Source organism: Lontra canadensis, unplaced genomic scaffold (assembly GCF_010015895.1).
Source record: "Lontra canadensis isolate GAN:19392208 unplaced genomic scaffold, GSC_riverotter_1.0 scaffold13, whole genome shotgun sequence".
NCBI classification, from domain to species: domain Eukaryota; kingdom Metazoa; phylum Chordata; class Mammalia; order Carnivora; family Mustelidae; genus Lontra; species Lontra canadensis.
Genome location: NW_022631007.1, coordinates 19,083,085 through 19,101,021, shown reverse-complemented (window position 1 = coordinate 19,101,021; position 17,937 = coordinate 19,083,085). Strand labels below are relative to the sequence as shown.

The 17,937-nt window shown below is 54.5% G+C and overlaps 1 protein-coding gene across 1 annotated transcript in view; it reads left to right on the top strand.

Annotated features, from left to right (window-relative positions):
- LOC116867929 (contactin-associated protein-like 4) overlaps positions 1-17,937 on the top strand; it is a 191,369-nt gene that overhangs the window by 63,030 nt on the left and 110,402 nt on the right. Inside the window, exons 4-10 of the mRNA XM_032857956.1 lie at positions 1,930-2,077; positions 8,132-8,335; positions 8,935-9,116; positions 10,419-10,562; positions 11,416-11,680; positions 15,747-15,896; positions 17,441-17,612. Of these exons, the coding sequence (XP_032713847.1) occupies positions 1,930-2,077; positions 8,132-8,335; positions 8,935-9,116; positions 10,419-10,562; positions 11,416-11,680; positions 15,747-15,896; positions 17,441-17,612 (1,265 nt within the window). The remainder of the gene's footprint in view (positions 1-1,929; positions 2,078-8,131; positions 8,336-8,934; positions 9,117-10,418; positions 10,563-11,415; positions 11,681-15,746; positions 15,897-17,440; positions 17,613-17,937) is intronic.

Sequence of the window (17,937 nt, the reverse complement as noted above, 5' to 3'; positions counted from 1 at the left end):
CCCGGACCGTGCCCTGCAAGTCCCTTGACCATGCTCGTCCATGATGGGCAAGCCAAGAACCGACACCAGCAGGTGGAAGCTGTTCTGTGTCATTGGAGGAAATAGAAAAACGGACAAACCCAGACAGAACTGTGGAATTTGTGTCAGCAGTGGTTTTACGGTTGTTTTGGGCAGGTTTGTGTTCTAGGAGACATACTGAAATTTAGCATAAAGAGTTAGGGTGCTTACGACTGCTTTTCAAATGCTTTGACAACAGTTACGTGTGTTCGTGCATGCAGGCACCCCCATGTGCACACACATGTGAGTGTGCGCATGTGTGCACATGTGGGAAAGAGAGAGTAGTTGTGGGATGGCTGTAGGATAGGGTCCGAATCTTCTGGAGGAGCCTCTGGCTCAGGCTCCGGATGAAGGGAGGTGGGCCGCTCAGCCTTCCCCGCTGCCAGTGTAGGGCATGTGAGGCTTGCCAGGAGGTGCGGGCCATCGGGGGATGCTCAGGGTGGAGCCTCCGGGGCCAGCACGGGAGCCTCTGACCCTGAGGAGGCCGGGGGACTGCAGGGACTCTCCACCCAAGGCACAGATGCTGTTCCCAGGATAAAGGCTCCAGCAAGTGCATCGGAGGCTTGGCAATTGTGGTTCTCTTCCTAAAATGAAAGTTTAAATTTCCACAGAGAAAAGAAAAACTAGATATTTGACAGTTTTTATTTTTTATTTATTTTTTTTAAAGATTTTATTTACTATTTGACAGACAAAGATCACAAGTAGGCAGAGAGGCAGGCAGAGAGAGAGAGAGGAGGAAGCAGGCTCCCCGCCGAGCAGAGAGCCTGATGCAGGACTCGATCCCCGTACCCTGGGATCATGACCTGAGCCGAAGGCAGAGGCTTTAACCCACTGAGCCACCCAGGCACCCAACATTTGACTGTTTTTAAATAGTGGGACGTGGAGCATTCTTGGATGGCTAAGTGGGAGGTCTGTGTGCAGGGTCCAAACGTGCAGGAGATTGAGTCTGCCAAATGGCCCCATTCAAGTCTGGACTCTCATTAGGATGACCGTGGTGACCATAATGTGCATTCTTGTTAAGACAACCATGGTGACCATGTCTGGACTCTCGTTAGATGACCGTGGTGACCACAAGGCTGGACTCTTGTTACATGGGCGCAGTGACCACAAGAGTAACACTCTAATTTGAAATTTTAATGTTAAATTAATGTTATTTCAATGGATCTTTTATATGATAATCATATAATTGAATTACATTTTGCATTATTAAACAAAACCTAAGCAGGAAGTTGAAGGCTCCCCTTAGAATGATTCTAGTGGTTGGTAAAAACCATTAAACTGATAATACCAGTTGAGGCAGTCCCATAAAACGTATTTTCCTGCTTTTTGATGACCATGAGCAGAATTTAAATCTTTAGTTTCTTCACTAAGCGATTTTTCTTATTTAGCTAAAAGTGAATTGTTTAGACTGTAATTGATATGGCTACTTGTAAAATGGAAAGTCAGTTGTGACATTTTGCCTTGGTTCACACACGACCATAGTGATGAGTCACTGAACAGTGTCTTGACCGTGAGCACCCACCCTGGACACACACGTGTGTGCACAATGCTCACACGTGTGACACAGATATGTGTGTGCACACACGTGCTGAGGTCGGCTGTAGAGTCTGCACTTCACAGGTTTGCCCTCGGCCTGTGTTCACAGCCGCCCCCCAGCCAAGTCCAGTGCTGTGTGCACGGGCAGAGTGCCGCCCGGGCCAGGACAGGTGTGTCCTCCTCCGGGACCGCAAGCCCCCACCCCTGTTGGACAGCCGGCGGAAGGTTCCGGATCCCCAGCCTCCTGTTGCGGTGTCTGTCTGGGGGTGGAAGGAAGGGTAGTTACTGCAGGAGCAAGGGACCCCACATGTGCGCTGAGCCCACCCTCTCTTGCAGGGCTTCCCAGGGAACGCCAACGCGGACAGCGTGGTGCGCCACCAGCTGCGGCCGCCCATGGAGGCCAGGCACCTGCGCTTCCTGCCCTCCGCCTGGAACCCCGACGGCCGCATTGGGATGCGCGTGGAGGTGTACGGATGCCGGTTCCGTAAGTGCGGGCGCAGAACTAGGGCGCAGAACCACGTCCGTCTGGGGACGTGAGGTCCTTGGCACAAATTCAGAGACTCTTCCAAGAGAATTCCTCAACAAGGACAATGGATTCTCTTTGATATTGTTATGTAACTTGGAGATGAAACTGTCAGGTTTTTTTGTTTGTTTTTAAAGATTTTATTTATTTCTTATTGCAAGAGGCAGAGAGTGTGCCCGCTCAAGTGGTGGCGGGGGTGTGGGGGACAGAGGGAGAAGCAGACTCCCCACTGAGCAGGGAGCCCCATGTGGGACTCGATCCTGGGACCCTGAGATCATGACCTGAGCCGAAGGCAGATGCTTAACTGACTGAGGCACCTAGGTGCCTGTCAGGTTGTTCTTATAGGATCTTCTTATTGAGTGTCTGCCTCTTTCTCCCATCCCTGTCTCTGCCTCCCTGACTCTGCTTCTCTGTCTCTGTCTCTGTCCCTCATCCCTCTGTCTCTGTCTCTCATCTCTCTATCTCTCTGTCTCTTTCTGTCTCTGTCCCTCTGTCTCTCTGTCTCTGTGTCCCTCTGTCTCTGTCTCTATGTCTCTATGTCTCTGTCTCTATGTATCTCTATATCTGTCCCACTGTGTGTCTGTCTCTCTGTCCCTCTGACCCTCTATCTCTGTCTCTCTGCCTCTGTTCCTCTGTCTCTGTCCCTCTGCCTCTGTCTCTCTGTCTTTGTCTGTCTGTCCCTCGGTCCCTCTGTCTGTCTCTGGACACACAGTCATGTCACCAGCCCAAGGCCGGGGGCAGGGAGTGGGCCTGGCTGTCAGTGACCCTGAAGAGGGCCCATCCCCACTCACTGACCATGTGACACTTGCCAGGACTTGTTCTATAGGAGGGTTTGCCATGGGAGGTGGGGTCTGCTGTCTGCTTCAGGAGGAGAGCTCAGGATGGCACAAAGGGGACTAGTGGGGGGATGGGAGGGGGGCCAGCTGATTGGCTTGAGGATGGGGGTGGCGGCCATGTGGTGTTTGGGGAGCCCCAGGGTCACCAGAGTGAGGGTCTGGCCAGTGTGCTGTGTGGACCAGCACTGCCAGCCCCGCACCAGGGACCAAGGGACCCCTGAGCCAACACTTCATCTGCAGCATTCCTCCTGCTCCATCCATGGCCTCACTCTGTGGATTTCCAGACCACGAGGGCTCCCTTGGGCAAGGACCCTGACACTGGCTATCTTGGGCCTTGTGCCTCTTCCCCTTGGAGAATGTGCTCTGATGAGGCTGTGCCGGGACCCTCCCTCCCAGACGTGCGGCCATGGCCCTTCCCGTGGGCAGCAGCCCTGCAGTCCATTAAGCCCGGCTGGGAGGGTCTGCATGAAGCCCAGCAGGTAACCTGTCTCCACCACGTGAGAAGCCGCCAGTGCCCCCTGACACGAAGGACACACCGCCTCTGTGTCAGCGCCCTCAAGCGACACAGGCATGCTGCTCTGCTGTGGGAAGGTGCGGGCCTTGTCAGCAAGCTGCTCGGAGATGCCCGCACGGCCTCGTGTTCACACGCAGTGGCTCTGCGTGCAGGTCCCGGAGGAATCCCACCCTTCCCCCGACACATCCCTCCACGGCCACCATGTGCCACACTCCTGGACGGGCCATGGTCTCTCTTGCACACCTGGGCTCTCTCTCCATGTGCTCGGCCACCTCCTGCTGCACCAAGCGGCCGAGGGCAGGCTGAGGACAGCCTTTTGGGCTGCACTCTGGTCAGGAGGGTCTTTCCCATGGGCTTCCAGACCACAGCTCGGCCACCTCAGGGCCCCTTCCAAGACTCACCAGCGTCCACCAGCCCCTTCTCTGCCTTCCAGGCCAGGCTCCGCAACCACTCAAATGGCTGGAACTGGAGCCATCCCTCCAAACCTCTCTGAGTGCCGCACATTAGCCTGGTTCTCTCTCTCAGTGGAAGCCCAGGCGCCCCCTCTGGGTAACCCAGGGCCACCTCACCCCCAGCCACTGCCAGCCCCACGACCCCTCCTTCCCAGTGCACGCTGAATCGTCGTCATCCTCAGCTCTGACCCTGGTTTGGGTCCCACCGCCGCGCTCCACTAAGTTGGCCACGGCGGTCCTGAGGGCCTCTTGATGGGTGCGATGTAGCCTTAGATGCGGAGGAAGGAAGCCTGCCCATGTCAAACACAGCAGACTCACCAACACTCTCCCCACCCCGACCCCATGCACCGGGTCCAGAGAGGCTGCAGACAGGTAGAGTCCTAATTCTTCCCACCCTCCCTCTGACCTGCCTCTCTGCATGAGCCCCACCCAACCCAGACAGCTGAGAGGAACTGGGTACTCCCCAGGCACCCACCATCCCTCTATTTTGGTTCTCTGAAAGCACCAGGATATCTGCAGTCAGCACAGGACCTTTGCACAGACGGACCCTATGCCTACAACCCTCAACCTCCACCCTTTGAGAACACATACTTTTCAAGGTGTAACATACACGAGGGAAAATATTAAAAACCTAAGTGCACAATTCTAAGTCTTACAAGAGCCCCTCAGTCCCCTTCCTTCCCGGCACTCACCCTTCACCCCAGTGCCGCACTACTCTGTGGGCCAGCATCCCCTATTTGTAGCTTTCTGCACAGAACACCCCCAGGTGTGTTGCTGGTGCCTGGCTTCCTTCGCCCACCCTCCACGACCATGCCCCCTGGAGTCTGGATCAGCCACCGTGTCTCCACCTCCACAACTTTCCTTCACACCCTGGCCAGGCTGGGGTCATGCTGACATGCTCCCATGGCAACCCGTGCTGTCCCCATGGCAACCGCACCATCCTGGAGGCTTGTGGTGACTGTTCATTAGTCTGTCAGTAGGATACACGGATGAAAAGCAAATGCACTGTCAGGCATGCAGCGGGCAGGCCACGAGGCCCCCAGGAAAGGGTCTGCTCCTCACACACAGCGTCTGGACCAGCATAGAGCAAGGGCCAAGGCCTCCAGGGTTAGGGTTGTCTGGTTAAGCACATACTGCTTGAGAGGGCAGGTGGGCTAGCCCATGCCATGCCCCCCAGTCAGTAACTAATCACAGCTGGTGCAGCCTCTGAAAATGAGGGTCCTTCGCGATGAGCCACCAACAGACCTACTGGCCTGCACCTGTCGGCTATGAGCCCGCTGCCCCGAGGCTACGGTAAGAGGAAACTGAACAGTGTGGAAGGGAGACAGACCCACCTTGACAAGAGCTCAGGAAAGCTGATGACGTCTTACGTCACAGGAAGACTTCTGTGTCTGACGTGGGTGCAGACCGTCTGGGGAAGCCAGGCTGTGAGGCCACTGCATGCACACTGTGCTTCCTGACAGCGGCGCATCCACCCCAGGCGTGAGTGCCACCACCAAGAACAGCGGGAGCATGCAGACTCCATGCAGCCCATCTGGAAGCGGACGTGTGGGCCCTTTCCTGCGACCACCGGCATCGAGATCCTTACAGAGAACAGTATTAATGCTCTGGCTGCCCCGAGCTGCTGGTGGGCACTCTGCCAGGAGACTTGGAGCAGTTCTCAACCACGCTACCCCCACAGCACCCTGGAGAGGGCTTTCTGGCTTCAGGACCCTCCACAAAAATAATTATGTCTAAGCCCTGTATCAGTTCCCTGGTGTGCTTGCCTAAGTGTGCACACAGTCATGTGTGTGCCTGTGTTTGTGTAAACGTGTGCTCACATGTTCTTTGTGTACCTGTGTTTGTGCTGTGCTCACATGTCCCTGTGTTTGTGTACCTGTGTGCTCACGTGTTCCTTTATTACATACTCTTGTGTTCCTGTGTTTGTGTACATGTGTTCTCACATGTTCCTCGTGTGTGCCTGTGTTTGTGCACATGTGTACTCATATGCCCCGGTGTGTACATGCTTATGTGTTCCTGTGTTTGTGTACACGTGTGCACACATGTTCCCATGTGTGTGTATTTGTGTCTGTGTGTTCACATGTTCCTGTGTTTTTGCCCACATGTGCTCACATGTTTCCTCCTCCTTATTTTCTGTTATACTAAGGCTTCTGAGCCAGAAAGTCCCTTGTCTGCTGCAGCGTGGTTGAGAGGACCCAGAGGGTGGGCACTGGGACTGGCCATGCCTGCTGCAAGCAGCCACCCCCGCCAGCAGCATCCAAGACAATAGAGACAGGAAGGGGTCTGTGGGCACTGGGTCACAGGTGGGAGTCCATGGGTGGGATCCATGGGCTCTGGTTCATGGGTGTTGGGTCATAGGCAGGGGTCCGCAGGCCCTGGGTCATGGGTGGAAGTCTGTGGGCTCCTGTGCAAGGCTGGCAGAGAAGACTGTGCCCTCACCCAAGGACAGGGAAGATGCACAAAGTACTGTTGGAATGCTGGCAAGAGCAGGCAGCCCCTGAGACAGGCAGGGCCGTGCACTGACAGCCCAGTACCTGGCTTTCCGTCCATGCTTCTCATTCAGAGAAGTAACTGGGGAGATAACCCACCTTTAAAACAGAATGAAATATTTACTCATTGTGCACCTGGTAAATGAATTATTTCTAGGTACATTAACAAGATGTAAGAAAATAAAACATGAATTTTAAAAAGATATCCTCATAAGATGGGCAAGAGTCATTCCAATGGCTTATTTTGCATATGACGTGCCCTTTAAATGACACACACATCCCCACGAAGCGACCCCAGACAATAGGCTTTGAGCTGTGGGGGTTTGCTGCACGCAGGTGTTTTCCAGTAAATACGGTAGCATGCTGTAGGGGTAAGACCTCTTCCTTATGATTTTCTTGATGCCACCTTCTTTTCTGGAGCTCACTGCATTGTAGTGGTTCAGTGAGCAACACAGATAACATAAAAAATGCGTTGCTAGTTAGGTCTAGTCGACAGCTATCAGTGGTTAACTTTGGGGAGTGGTTAAAGGTTATATCCAGACTTCTGGCTCCATGGACATCAGCACCCCCAACCCCCAGATTCTTCAAGAGTCTGCTGTATTCTTGGTTTTGCCAGAAATAAGGTCCATGAAGGAGTAAGTCTCTCATGTTGTCCTGGAGGACACTGGCCTTCCATTCAATGTGCCCACCAGCCGCCGATGTGCACGGAGCAGCGGGGACCACTGGGTCTGGAACGTGGGAGCTGCGGTCTGAGGGTGGGGGCAAGGTCAAGCTATTATCCTCGGTGTCCCCCAACAGCTACCGCTGCTCCAGACAGGCCCCTCTTGTCTCCTCTGTCGTCCTGTGAGCACACCCTCTGCACAGCCCCCGTTCTGAGGGCTCAGGTCCTTGCTGGGAGGGTTTTTCTGGGATAACTGCTCCCCCTCTGTGAATGGGCTTCCTGAGCACGACCCAGCCCTTGGGTGACCCGGATCCTGTTCCTCTGTGTACATGGAATGTGGAACACGGACACACTTTCTACAGAGCACATGAGCACATGTGCCATTTGGGCCCAACAGCCACCGAGAAGAGCCACAGGCATCTGGGTCAGGAAAGAAGGAGCATCTTATTCTCTACGGCGCCTAACTGTCTGCCTCACTGCCCTCGGGGACCCCGTGGTCAGATGGGACCTCCCTGGCACAGTCACCTCTGGCAGGGACAGTTCTGCGAAAGGAGCAGGAGTCGGAGAGCAGACCTACTGCCCTGGGAGGTTCCGGTTCCCACCAGCGGATGGGACATGGAAGCCTCCGCGGCCTCCGATACTGTGTCTGTGTGCTTGTGTGTGTGCTTGTGTGTGTGAGCCTCTGTGTGCCTCTGTGTGTGCCCCTGTGTGTGCCTGTGTGCATGCCTGTATGTGTGCCTCTATGTGTGTGCAACTGTGTGTGCACCTGTGTGTGAATGCACCTGTGTGTGTGCCTGTATGTGCCTCTGTGTGTGCGCCTGTGTGTGTACCTGTGTGTGCCTGTGTGTGCCTCTGTGTGTGTGCACCTGTGTGTGTGCACCTGTGTGTGTGTGCGCCTGTGTACGTCTGTGTATGCTTCTGTGTGTGTGCACCTCTGTGTGTGTGTGCCTCTCTGTGTGCGCCTGTGTGTGCCTCTCTGTGTGTGTGCAAGGCCCCACACATTTACATACTTCAGTGAGGAGCAAGCTAATACTTAGAACAACTTTTATCATCTTTCCTGCAGGATCAGACGTGATGGACTTTGATGGAAAAAGTTCTCTGCTTTACAGATTTGTCCAAAGTACCAGGAATCCAGTGAAAGACATCGTTTCTTTGAAATTTAAAACAAGGCAGAGTGATGGGCTTCTGTTGCACAGACGGGGCAGAAATGGAGTCTCCTTCACCCTGGAATTAGTGAAAGGGAGGCTCCTTCTGATCATCAATTCAGGTAAAGTGAAAAGCCAAGGAACTCGATAATCTGAATTCTTAGATATAATTTGTACCCCAGTATTTTTATACCTAATCATTTAACAGGTATTATAGATAAGGGCCTAGACTTACAGATTCTGACTCTCTTTTGCTTAAAAACATATTAAAATGTAGTAACTGTGCCGGGAGGTGGTCACTGGAGCTCTTCATATCCTATAAACACACCTACGTCGTGGGATCCCAGGCTTCCCAGCCTCACTTTGCACCAGTGACATTTCGGACCAAATAAGTAGCCTCTGCGGGGGCTGCCCTGTGCAGTGGAGGGTGTTTACCAGCACCCCTGCCCTCCACCCACCAGAGGACGGTAGCACAGCTCACACTCACATCCTGGCCTGTGTCCCCTGGGGGAAGAAGCTTCCCCGGGGATAGCCACTGCCTGGTGGCCATAGCAGAACTCCCAGCAAAGACGGTACTTCCGAGGGACGCACACCTGTAATGAAGGGAAGTGGCCGAGAACAGCCCCAATGGACAGGGTGTCCCAGAGTCAGACGCTGCAGCTTCACGGGGTCAAGGAAGCTTGGTCTGGCAGGGCCTAACGGTGCCCATTTCCCTGGACAGGCACTGCTTCACCCTCGCCATCTGGCCCTGGGAGCGTGGCACTGGGCAGTCTGTTGGATGACCAGCACTGGCACTCAGTGCTCCTTGAGCATGCCCACCAGCACATGACCCTCTCCGTGGACCAGCACTCCAGGCAGTTCCAGGCACAGGGACAGCTGAGTCACGCAGACCTGGATCCTGAGGTGCGGAGTCTCTGTCAGTCATGGCAGGGCGTGGGGTTTGAGTGCAGCGTAGCCTGGACAGAAGGGGGAACCCTGCGGAGAAATGCCCTTTCTCGGCACATGTGGTCAGGGCTTAACCGTGTCGCAAGAGAGCCGCTGTCCTGGGCACCCTCTGAGCCTGACTTGGAGTGTGGCCCACTGTGCTCAGCATGGCCCATGGCGCACATCCAGTCCCACTGAGCTGACCTGAGCAATCCCCCTGGCGTCCCACCTAGATCCAGAGCTATCAGCTGGGTCCAAAGTCCTGTCTCTCGGTCTCATCCTTCAGCTTCCAAACACACCTAACATATTCGCAGCCCTTTGCACACGTGTACCTAAATTATACGAAGGTATAACAATTTATGCCATTTTTGTAAGATGTTGTCAGGCTCACGCACTATTAAAAGAAGCTAAACACTAAAGCTAAAATAAAAATGTGTTTGGCAGAAATGGACAATTGGCAGTTCCTGTCCTGTTTTACATCATTCATGATTTTATTGCCTAAACTACGAATTGGCCAAAATAACATTATATTCTATACACAGATGATTGTAAATTCCATCCAGAGACATATAAGCTGGAAAATCATTTTCATTTCTATATAGACTTCCTTTTGCATGGGTTTGGGTTACACGGATCAGATGTCCCTTGCCATGGACACACAGGTGGGACCCTCCCCTCACCTGACAGCCGGTTTGTTGAGCACCCCAAGGAGACCAGTTCAGCTCATACTTTACAGATGGGATGGCTGTCTTGGTCAGCTCCCTGGGACATGGGGAGGTGCCCTTGGGAAGAGCTGTAAGGGAGGGTAGCAACAGGACAGGGAGGGGCTCCTGTGGGGACCCTGGAGGGCCCACCTGCACCTGCCAGCATTAGAGAAGACCCCTTGCGGGGACAAGACTTCCCCAGCACTCGAAGGTACAGAGCTGGTGGTGAGCAGAGGGCCTGGTGCTCTGCTCCAGGGCCCACATCCAGGCCACCCTGTACCTGCTGTCCCATCACGAATATCAGTAAGCCCTTTCCTCCCGAGGGTCCCAGTGAGATGCTGAACCACACTTTCCCCTGACCACAGATGAGGGAGCTCCAGCCTGCCAGACACTAACAGCAAGTAAACCATATCAGAGTTTCTGCTTAGAAATTCCTTTAAGATAGTGAACACAACACCCGATTATGCAGAATTGCATACCTGGGCCTCTTCCTGGTATGCCTCTGAGTGATGAATGTCTTAAGCAAGTTAATGGGAAATGACTAGAGAATATTATTGATGTCATTTTTCTTTCTAAGATCAGCTTCGGTGGGATTTTAGCACCTGGAAAATCTGTGACATTTCAAAGAAAACACTTCGACGGATGTTTAGAAAATATTAATTTTAATGGAGAGGATATCATTGATTTGGCCAAGAAGCACAGACCCCAGATTCTCATCAGGGTAAGAGTCTGCCTGGGGACAGAGAGTGGGGTACTCGGGGGAATGCGGGCCCATGTGTGTGACGTCAGGTTAGGGGGACGTGATTCATGTCACAGCCTCATCACCTGAGCAAGAAACACAGACCAAAGCTCATGGAACTTAGAGTTATTGTTTAAATCTGAGATGAAGACCCACATATCCCATTCAAATGTCAGCTAGAGATCCCATCTCAGCTTTCCAGAGAGCAAAGGTAGCTGCCTGCAAGGACCAGTCCCCTTGGCAACGGGGTTTCCTCCGTGAGCGATGGGAGCACGGGCCACCCCACAGGGAACCCGTCCCGCCTGCACCTCGAGTGTGAACACAGCGTTGGCCGCGGGAGCTTGGATACATACATGGATCGATAAGCTGGCATGTTTTCCGTGGCCCTTGGGACATGACAAGGAGGGTCCGTGTGGGGTCTTGGCATCCGAGGCTGAGCCCCGACCGGCCTGCCGGTAGCTGGGTCACGGGAACAAGTGTTCAGGCTTTGGGTCCTCGCCTCCCACCTTCGGTCAAAACACCCATCTGTGAGCTCTGTCGGCTGTGTGCACTCCCGAGAGGTGAATCTTGTTGCAACGGGCTTCACAGGCTCTGGGCTTTGTCCCGGCTTCACCCAGAGGTGCACAACATATGGCCAAGGCCGCCTGCACTGGGCTGAGCAGCTGGTCTGTGTCTCTTGGGCCTGGGGCATTGGGCAGGCAAGAGGTCACGCCGGCAGCACCACGCCCTGCGATTCCAGCTGGGGGGCCATGGGTCTGGGGGCCACAGTGGGGGACTGGAGTGAGAAGCAGCCCCCCTCCTCCAGGGCCTCCTCAGATCTGCTTCCTGTCCTCAGGGCAACGCCTCCTTCTCCTGCTCTCAGCCGCAGTCCGTGCCAGTCACGTTTCCGAGCGCTGGGAGCCACTTGGTGCTGCCAGGCACCCCGGCACAGGATGGGGTCTCCATCAGCTTCCAATTCCGGACATGGAACCAGGCGGGGCTCCTGCTGTCCCGCCGGCCCTCTCGCAGCTCCATGGGCTTTGTCCTCACGCTCAGGGATGGAGCCCTCAGACTGGGCCTGTCCCCATCTCCAGGACACGCGAGGAGTGACGTCATGGCAGGTAATCTGTGTCCCCAGGCTATAGCCGGCATGGCTATGTCACCCCAGGGCCCACGGGCATTTCACACTCTGATTCAAATGTGACTCCTGCAGTCTGTAATATGCTCGGGGTCCTCACACCCAGGTCCCTGTGCCGCATTGCCTTTGGACACAGTCTCCCTGCCATTCACACCACATGGCACCACAGGCAGACCCCAAAGTGGCCGTCACAGCCCAACCCAGCCACCTGGGGAAGAGGGGATGCCTGAAAGCACCCCCACTCCATTCCCTGGAACCCTACCCTGTGCCCTACCCATCAAGCTGACCAGACCCCAGGCTTACGTCCCAGATGCCTCTCCCTGTGCTCCTGCTCTCTGAGGAAACATGGCCACAGGGAGCCCTTTCTTGACCTTTGGTGTTGGTGGAGAGGCATCTGCCTGCCTATCAGACCTGACGGTGCCTGCCAACCTTGCCACCCCCAGTTGTGAGTCCGGAAATGTGGTGGGCCCCTGGAGGATAGCACAGTCAGAGGAAATACTACATCCTGGGGACGCACCTGCCCTCTCTGCTGACCTGCTCCTGCCCCCAGGCAAGGAGCCATTCTGGTTGGACACATACTTTGAGGAGGTTTTTAAGATAAATGCTATTGTCCTAAAACAATGTTCTTCATGATGCATGACGGCGGATCACTCCTGGACTGAGGACAGGAGAGAGGTGGGGCCTGTCTACTCGCTGCTGCCCATCAGGAAGTCAGCTATTTCTGGGTCTGTGGATTGGCGTTGGATCTGAGGGCCTCGGGCAGAGGTGGGGACAAGATGGGGACAGAACCCCAGCCTGGTGGTTGGGACCAGTGGGGGGTCTGCACACCTTCTCAGGAAGATCCTGCTGGCCTGTGATGAACCACATTTCCTCAGGATTTAGGGCACTGGCTGCCGGGCACTGAGTGTGGACCTGGAGGGCCACTGGACCATCGGCATGGTTAGAAGTGAGGCGACAGTGGGCTGGCACAGGAGGTCCCCATGGGTGCCACCCTGGAGGGCCACGTCCGTGTCCATGAGCACACTCCTGGGAGGACCAGGACCCATCGGCCTTCTCCTAACCACTGACCCTCTGCTGATGGGCGGAAAGCAGACTGAGCCCCCTCCGTCCATCCTAGAACCTACCTCAAGAGCCATGCAACATGAAAACAAGCAGAGAGACCCTGGGAAGGTAAATATGAAGCCAGGGCACACACTTCAACACACAGCCTTCGACCCACGTCTCTGAGAAGGTCGGGGTTCCACAACTGCCATTCTTCCAATCGTCTGGAGACAGATGGCCACTTACAGCTTACTGAATGCTAATAGTGGGACAAGCTTGCAAGAGTGAGCTCATGAGAAAGAAATCACTCACATTCAGTATCTCAGCTGTGAGCTGCCTCAGAGACTCGCTGGCATAGAAAAAAGGTTAATTTTTGTAAGCCACCAGGACCCCATAGTCCATGGGGATCCCATGTGCCCTGAGGAAGCTTCTGTCCTGGCCCAGTTTAAGACTTTCAAAGAAATTGCTTCGGGTCAAGTTCCACGAAGATCCGGGTCACATTTAACCCCTCAGTTGGTGGATTTGACAAATTGCTGGAAGATTGCGTGTGATAATTGGCATTCAGCTCTTACAATCCTGTTTCCATCCAACCCCTGGGGGTGACCCGAAGCTGGCCCCTGCCTCCTGGGGCTCCATGTCCCTGCAGGTGCAGCCCCCTGCTGTTGGCCATCCTGACCCGGGGCTTGGCTCCCAGGGATCAGAATGTGGGACAGCCAGGAGCTTTGCCTAAGTGACCAGGACAAAACTTCGGCCCCCGGAGGTCCCCTGACACCCACAAAGGGCAGACCCACTGTGCCAGCGACAGCATGGGGCAGCCAGCCCACAACCCCCAAGGGGCAGAGGCCCTTAGCCAACAGCCTATGGGGATGACCCCGAGACAACCCCAGAGAGTGGGGCTCTGGTCCCACCCTGTTGAACCCTCGGAGCAGACCCCAACCTGAGCCGGCACCTGCCAGACCACGGGGAAACCAAACCACAGCCAGAGGCACCAGCCAGGTCCAGACCCCCGCAAGGAAACTACCAAACCGGGATCCACGCATTATGTCCTGATAAATAACCAGCACACACCAAACCACTGGATATGGTTACCTTCATGACTACGGAAGACAGACTGTGAATATGAGCCCAGAGCAGACAGCCGGGGTGGGATGAAGTTCCCCTGCCCCCTTCATGCCATAGCCGTCCCTGGCCCATTCTCCCACTAACCCCAGGCCTGCGTGCGGCCCCCACGAGCAGCAACTGACAACCGGGCACTTTCCCGAGCGCTGCTGGGAGGGTCCGGGACAGCAGTCTTTAATGAGAAGGACGTATTTATTTAGAAGTTATTGTAAGTCAAACTTTTCTGTTAAGGAAGGGTGGCTTTTCCCCTTGGTTATCAGATATATTAGGTTGTCCAATGTCCCTTAATGTCCTCACCTGGAGTCAAGGTGAACTTGTGCTGGATGTGAAGCTGCATTAGGTCACAATTTGAAAATGTGTTTGAATATAACACAATTGGGTCACATTTCAACATGCTTTCCAACTGTGTAAATTTTCATCTTGAGTTGTTTACAAATACTAGTTCCACCAGCTAGAGGTCGAAAAGACTTCTGTAGGCCACAAAACATTCTCTCACTCTGTCCCCTTTGAATGTCAAATGTGTGGGACCACACAACAGCCCCTGGGGAATCTCAGCTTCACTGGCTACTGAAATGTTTAGCTAGGTGCCTTTTCTGGCTCGTGCTGTGTTTACTCTCTGGGCTGAACCCTGGACAACCCAAATGGACTTTCCTTTTCCATTTAAAAAAATCAGTGGAAAAAGAAAACACACACACAGATTTAAAAGCAAAATCCAGATGCCTGACTTCCAATAAGTAACTGGAAATCTGGGGGCACCTGGGTGGCTTAGTGGGTTAAAGCCTCTGCCTTCAGCTCAGGTCATGATCCCAGGGTCCTGGGATCGAGCCCCACATCGGGCTCTCTGCTCGGCAGGGAGCCTGCTTCCTCCTCTGTCTCTCTCTCTCTGCCTGCCTCTCTGTCTACTTGTGATCTCTGTCAAATAAATAAATAAAATCTTTAAGAAAAAAAAAAAAAGAAAGAAACTGGAAATCTGGTAACCCCAAGAGACCAATGCCCCTGCACGGGGCCAAGCTGCCAACTCAGCCAGGATTAGGGACGAGGGGTTCCCAGCTGATGGGGAGAATCAGAGTCACGACCCCAACCGTCCTCCCCAGAGCCTCAGCAGAGGCAGGCCCATGATGTTGGAAACACCCCATGTGACCCTGGGACCAGAACCACCACCACCCAGGACAAGTCCCTCAGCCCCTCCTCCACCCAGCATCCCTTCCACGGGAGCCTCCTCCACCCAGCATCCCTTCCACGGGAGCCCCCTGATCTTGCCGGGTGGGGTGGTCGGGGTCACAGCCCCCATGCGGCACTCCATTTAACACGAGCAGCCTGTAGACAGACAGGTCTGTAACCCAGGGAGCTTCTGGCCCCATATCAGAGGGTATTTGCAGACCTCATGGTGAGCGGGCAGAAACTACAGACATCCCCTCCCACGGCTTGGCCATGGTGGGGGTGGGGGTTGGCCATTATGATGTGTCCCCGAAGAGACTTTGATCCTTATGTGAAGGGTATGAGTAGCAGAAAAACAACATCAGACTTCCTTGCATCTGTTCCAGAATTTAGAGAACAGGTATTCTTCCATTTTTTCCCCCAAAAGGTAAATCACATGGAGGGGGCAGGAAGGTGTCCACTCCAGGGGTTGCAGGGTCCCTGGAGGGACTGGGTTCCTCCACCCCCACCCCGGGTCCCTGTTTGTGTGGGACTCAGAGGTTTATGTCACTCTCTGAAGCACCATGAGATCTGTGGTTCACAAGGATCTCTCACTGATCTCCGTTCCCATGTGCTGGACTGAATAATGGGCAGTGGTTCACGGGGATCCCTAGCTGATCTCTATTCCCAGGTGCTGGACTGAATGATGGGCAGTGGTTCATGGGGGTCTCTAGCTTATCTCCATTCCCCAGGTGCGGGACTGAATGATGGGCAGTGGCATTCGGTCTCCCTCACAGCCCGGAGGAACCAGCTGAGTGTGGTGGTGGACCAGGTTGGGGTTTCGGCAGTTCACACAGCGTTGCCTCTAGAGACCCACACAGATGGTTCCTATCACTTTGGAGGTGAGTGACAGGGATGCAACCCCACTGGCTGGCACCCACCTGATTTCCACCTCCTTTGCCCCTGTCCTGTGTCTAATGTGACTTTTTTCTACTGTGTCACGTGTGGCAGATTCCCCGAGAGTTTGGCAGGTGTGATGGACTGTCCTGTTTCCTCAGCAGCCGTGCTGAGGCATAATTTATGTTAACAAGTGAGAGTTATTAGGACCCTTGTCATTACAATGTCCTTTTCCAGCTGTATGTATGAGAGTCCTAGTCTTGATCACCCCCTTCCAGAGAGACTCCCCAGTTTCCTTTCCCTGCTGTCCCTCTGGTCCCAGGTGCTCTTGGGTCACAGGAATCCCTGGCAAGGCTTCGAAAGGCCAGTGGGTTAGGGTGGCCCCCAAGGGTGAACATCAGCGAGGCTGGTCCTTCTGGCCCGAGGCAGCTCCCAGCCAGCCACTGTCGGGACAGGGCACCTTTTGCCATGTTAGAATTCTACCAGTGGGTTTGCCATCTACTTCTCCCTCAGACTAAACCTTCCTTGTGGGGTGGCTGCTGGCATACAACTCCGAATTGTCCCATTATGCCTGCTAGACAATTCTGGTTGTCCAGTCCCCTCTGCCTAGTGGAATCCCGTGTGGTTCCATTCAGCTGATGGCATGCAGCTCTAGGGGACCGGGTGGGAGCCCATGCCCACGTTCTCCTCTGGGTGGGCTCACTGGCTCAGGGCACTGGTCCCCGGGGAACAGCGCCCATAGCGGGACTCGGGCAGGGGACACAGATGGCTCTCCTGGGCACTTTGAGGGCAGAGACCCAGGCGTGCCCCCAGCAGGTGCACAGTTAGGGCTGGCCTACCGGTGGAAAGAACCAGAGGCCTATTTCCTCACACCTGGCATAGACTTCAAGGCCGTTGTTTGGATGGCGTGTTTGCTGTCACACAGACCTGGACGTTCATGATACTAAGATGTTCTTATAGAAGATTAATCTTTGATTATACGTTTGACCAAATTACCCTGTACAAATCCGATTGCCATAGAAAACCAATCCATGTCCCTTACTCTGCAGAGGCTGGCGTTCAGGACAAGCCAGCTGGAACAGGCCCGTGGGCCGTCCGCCCCACACCTGGGGCCATACTCTGCTTCCAGACGACTGGCAGGTGCCCCATCACCTTCCAGCCAAATACTGTCTTTCCAACACTGCGATTTCAATAATTGGTCCTTATAATAACACAATCTATCCCTTCATTTCTAATTTTAAACCCATGTACGTTTAAATTGTTTTGTTTATGATGCGTAACATCAGGAGGAGCTAATGCTGTCTAGCGTGCTGTGAGAAAGACCCAGCTCCAAATTCAGCCTGAATTGTAGACGCTGTTTTTCACCCAAATCCCACTTCAGTGTCACCCACCCTTGCCAACCTAGAGGTCTCTGCCCCCAAGTGAGCACAAGTACAAGGGGATCCACATGCTGGAAGCCTGAGATAGGGACGAGCCGCCCTCCTCCCGGGTGCCTCGGCCGGTGCTAACCCCTACCCCTCTCTGTATTCCCCTGCCTCCGAGCCATCAGGGTGCCTTCCTTCCCACTCCGGGTCCGAGTGTGAGGCCTCACTGGCCGGATTCCAGGGCTGTCTGAGGCTCATCTCCATTAACGCCCAGGAGGTGGACCTGATCTCCGTGCAGCGGGGGGCGCTGGGGAACTTCAGCAGCCTGGACATAGACTCCTGTGGCATCCGCGACAGGTGAGTGGCTCGCACGCCCTTTGCTCAGGCCTGTGATGGCTGATTCACAGGCGCCCACAGGTGGGTACGCATCCTCTCCCTCCAGGTCCTGGTATCCCCCTCATACCCCTTTCCCTCACTGCTCATGGGGAGTCCAGCAAAGTGAAAAGACTGTGTTTGTAGCTGTGTACAACCCCTTCCTCGGCACGATGGGATTTGGGAGGAAGGAGCTTTCTCTTGACAGCTGTTCTCTGGCGTTCACAAGCTTCTTCGTCCAGAGCACGCCGTGTAGACATCGTGGCAATGTCCACGGAGAGAGGGTCCATAGCATGTTCCTGGACAGCAG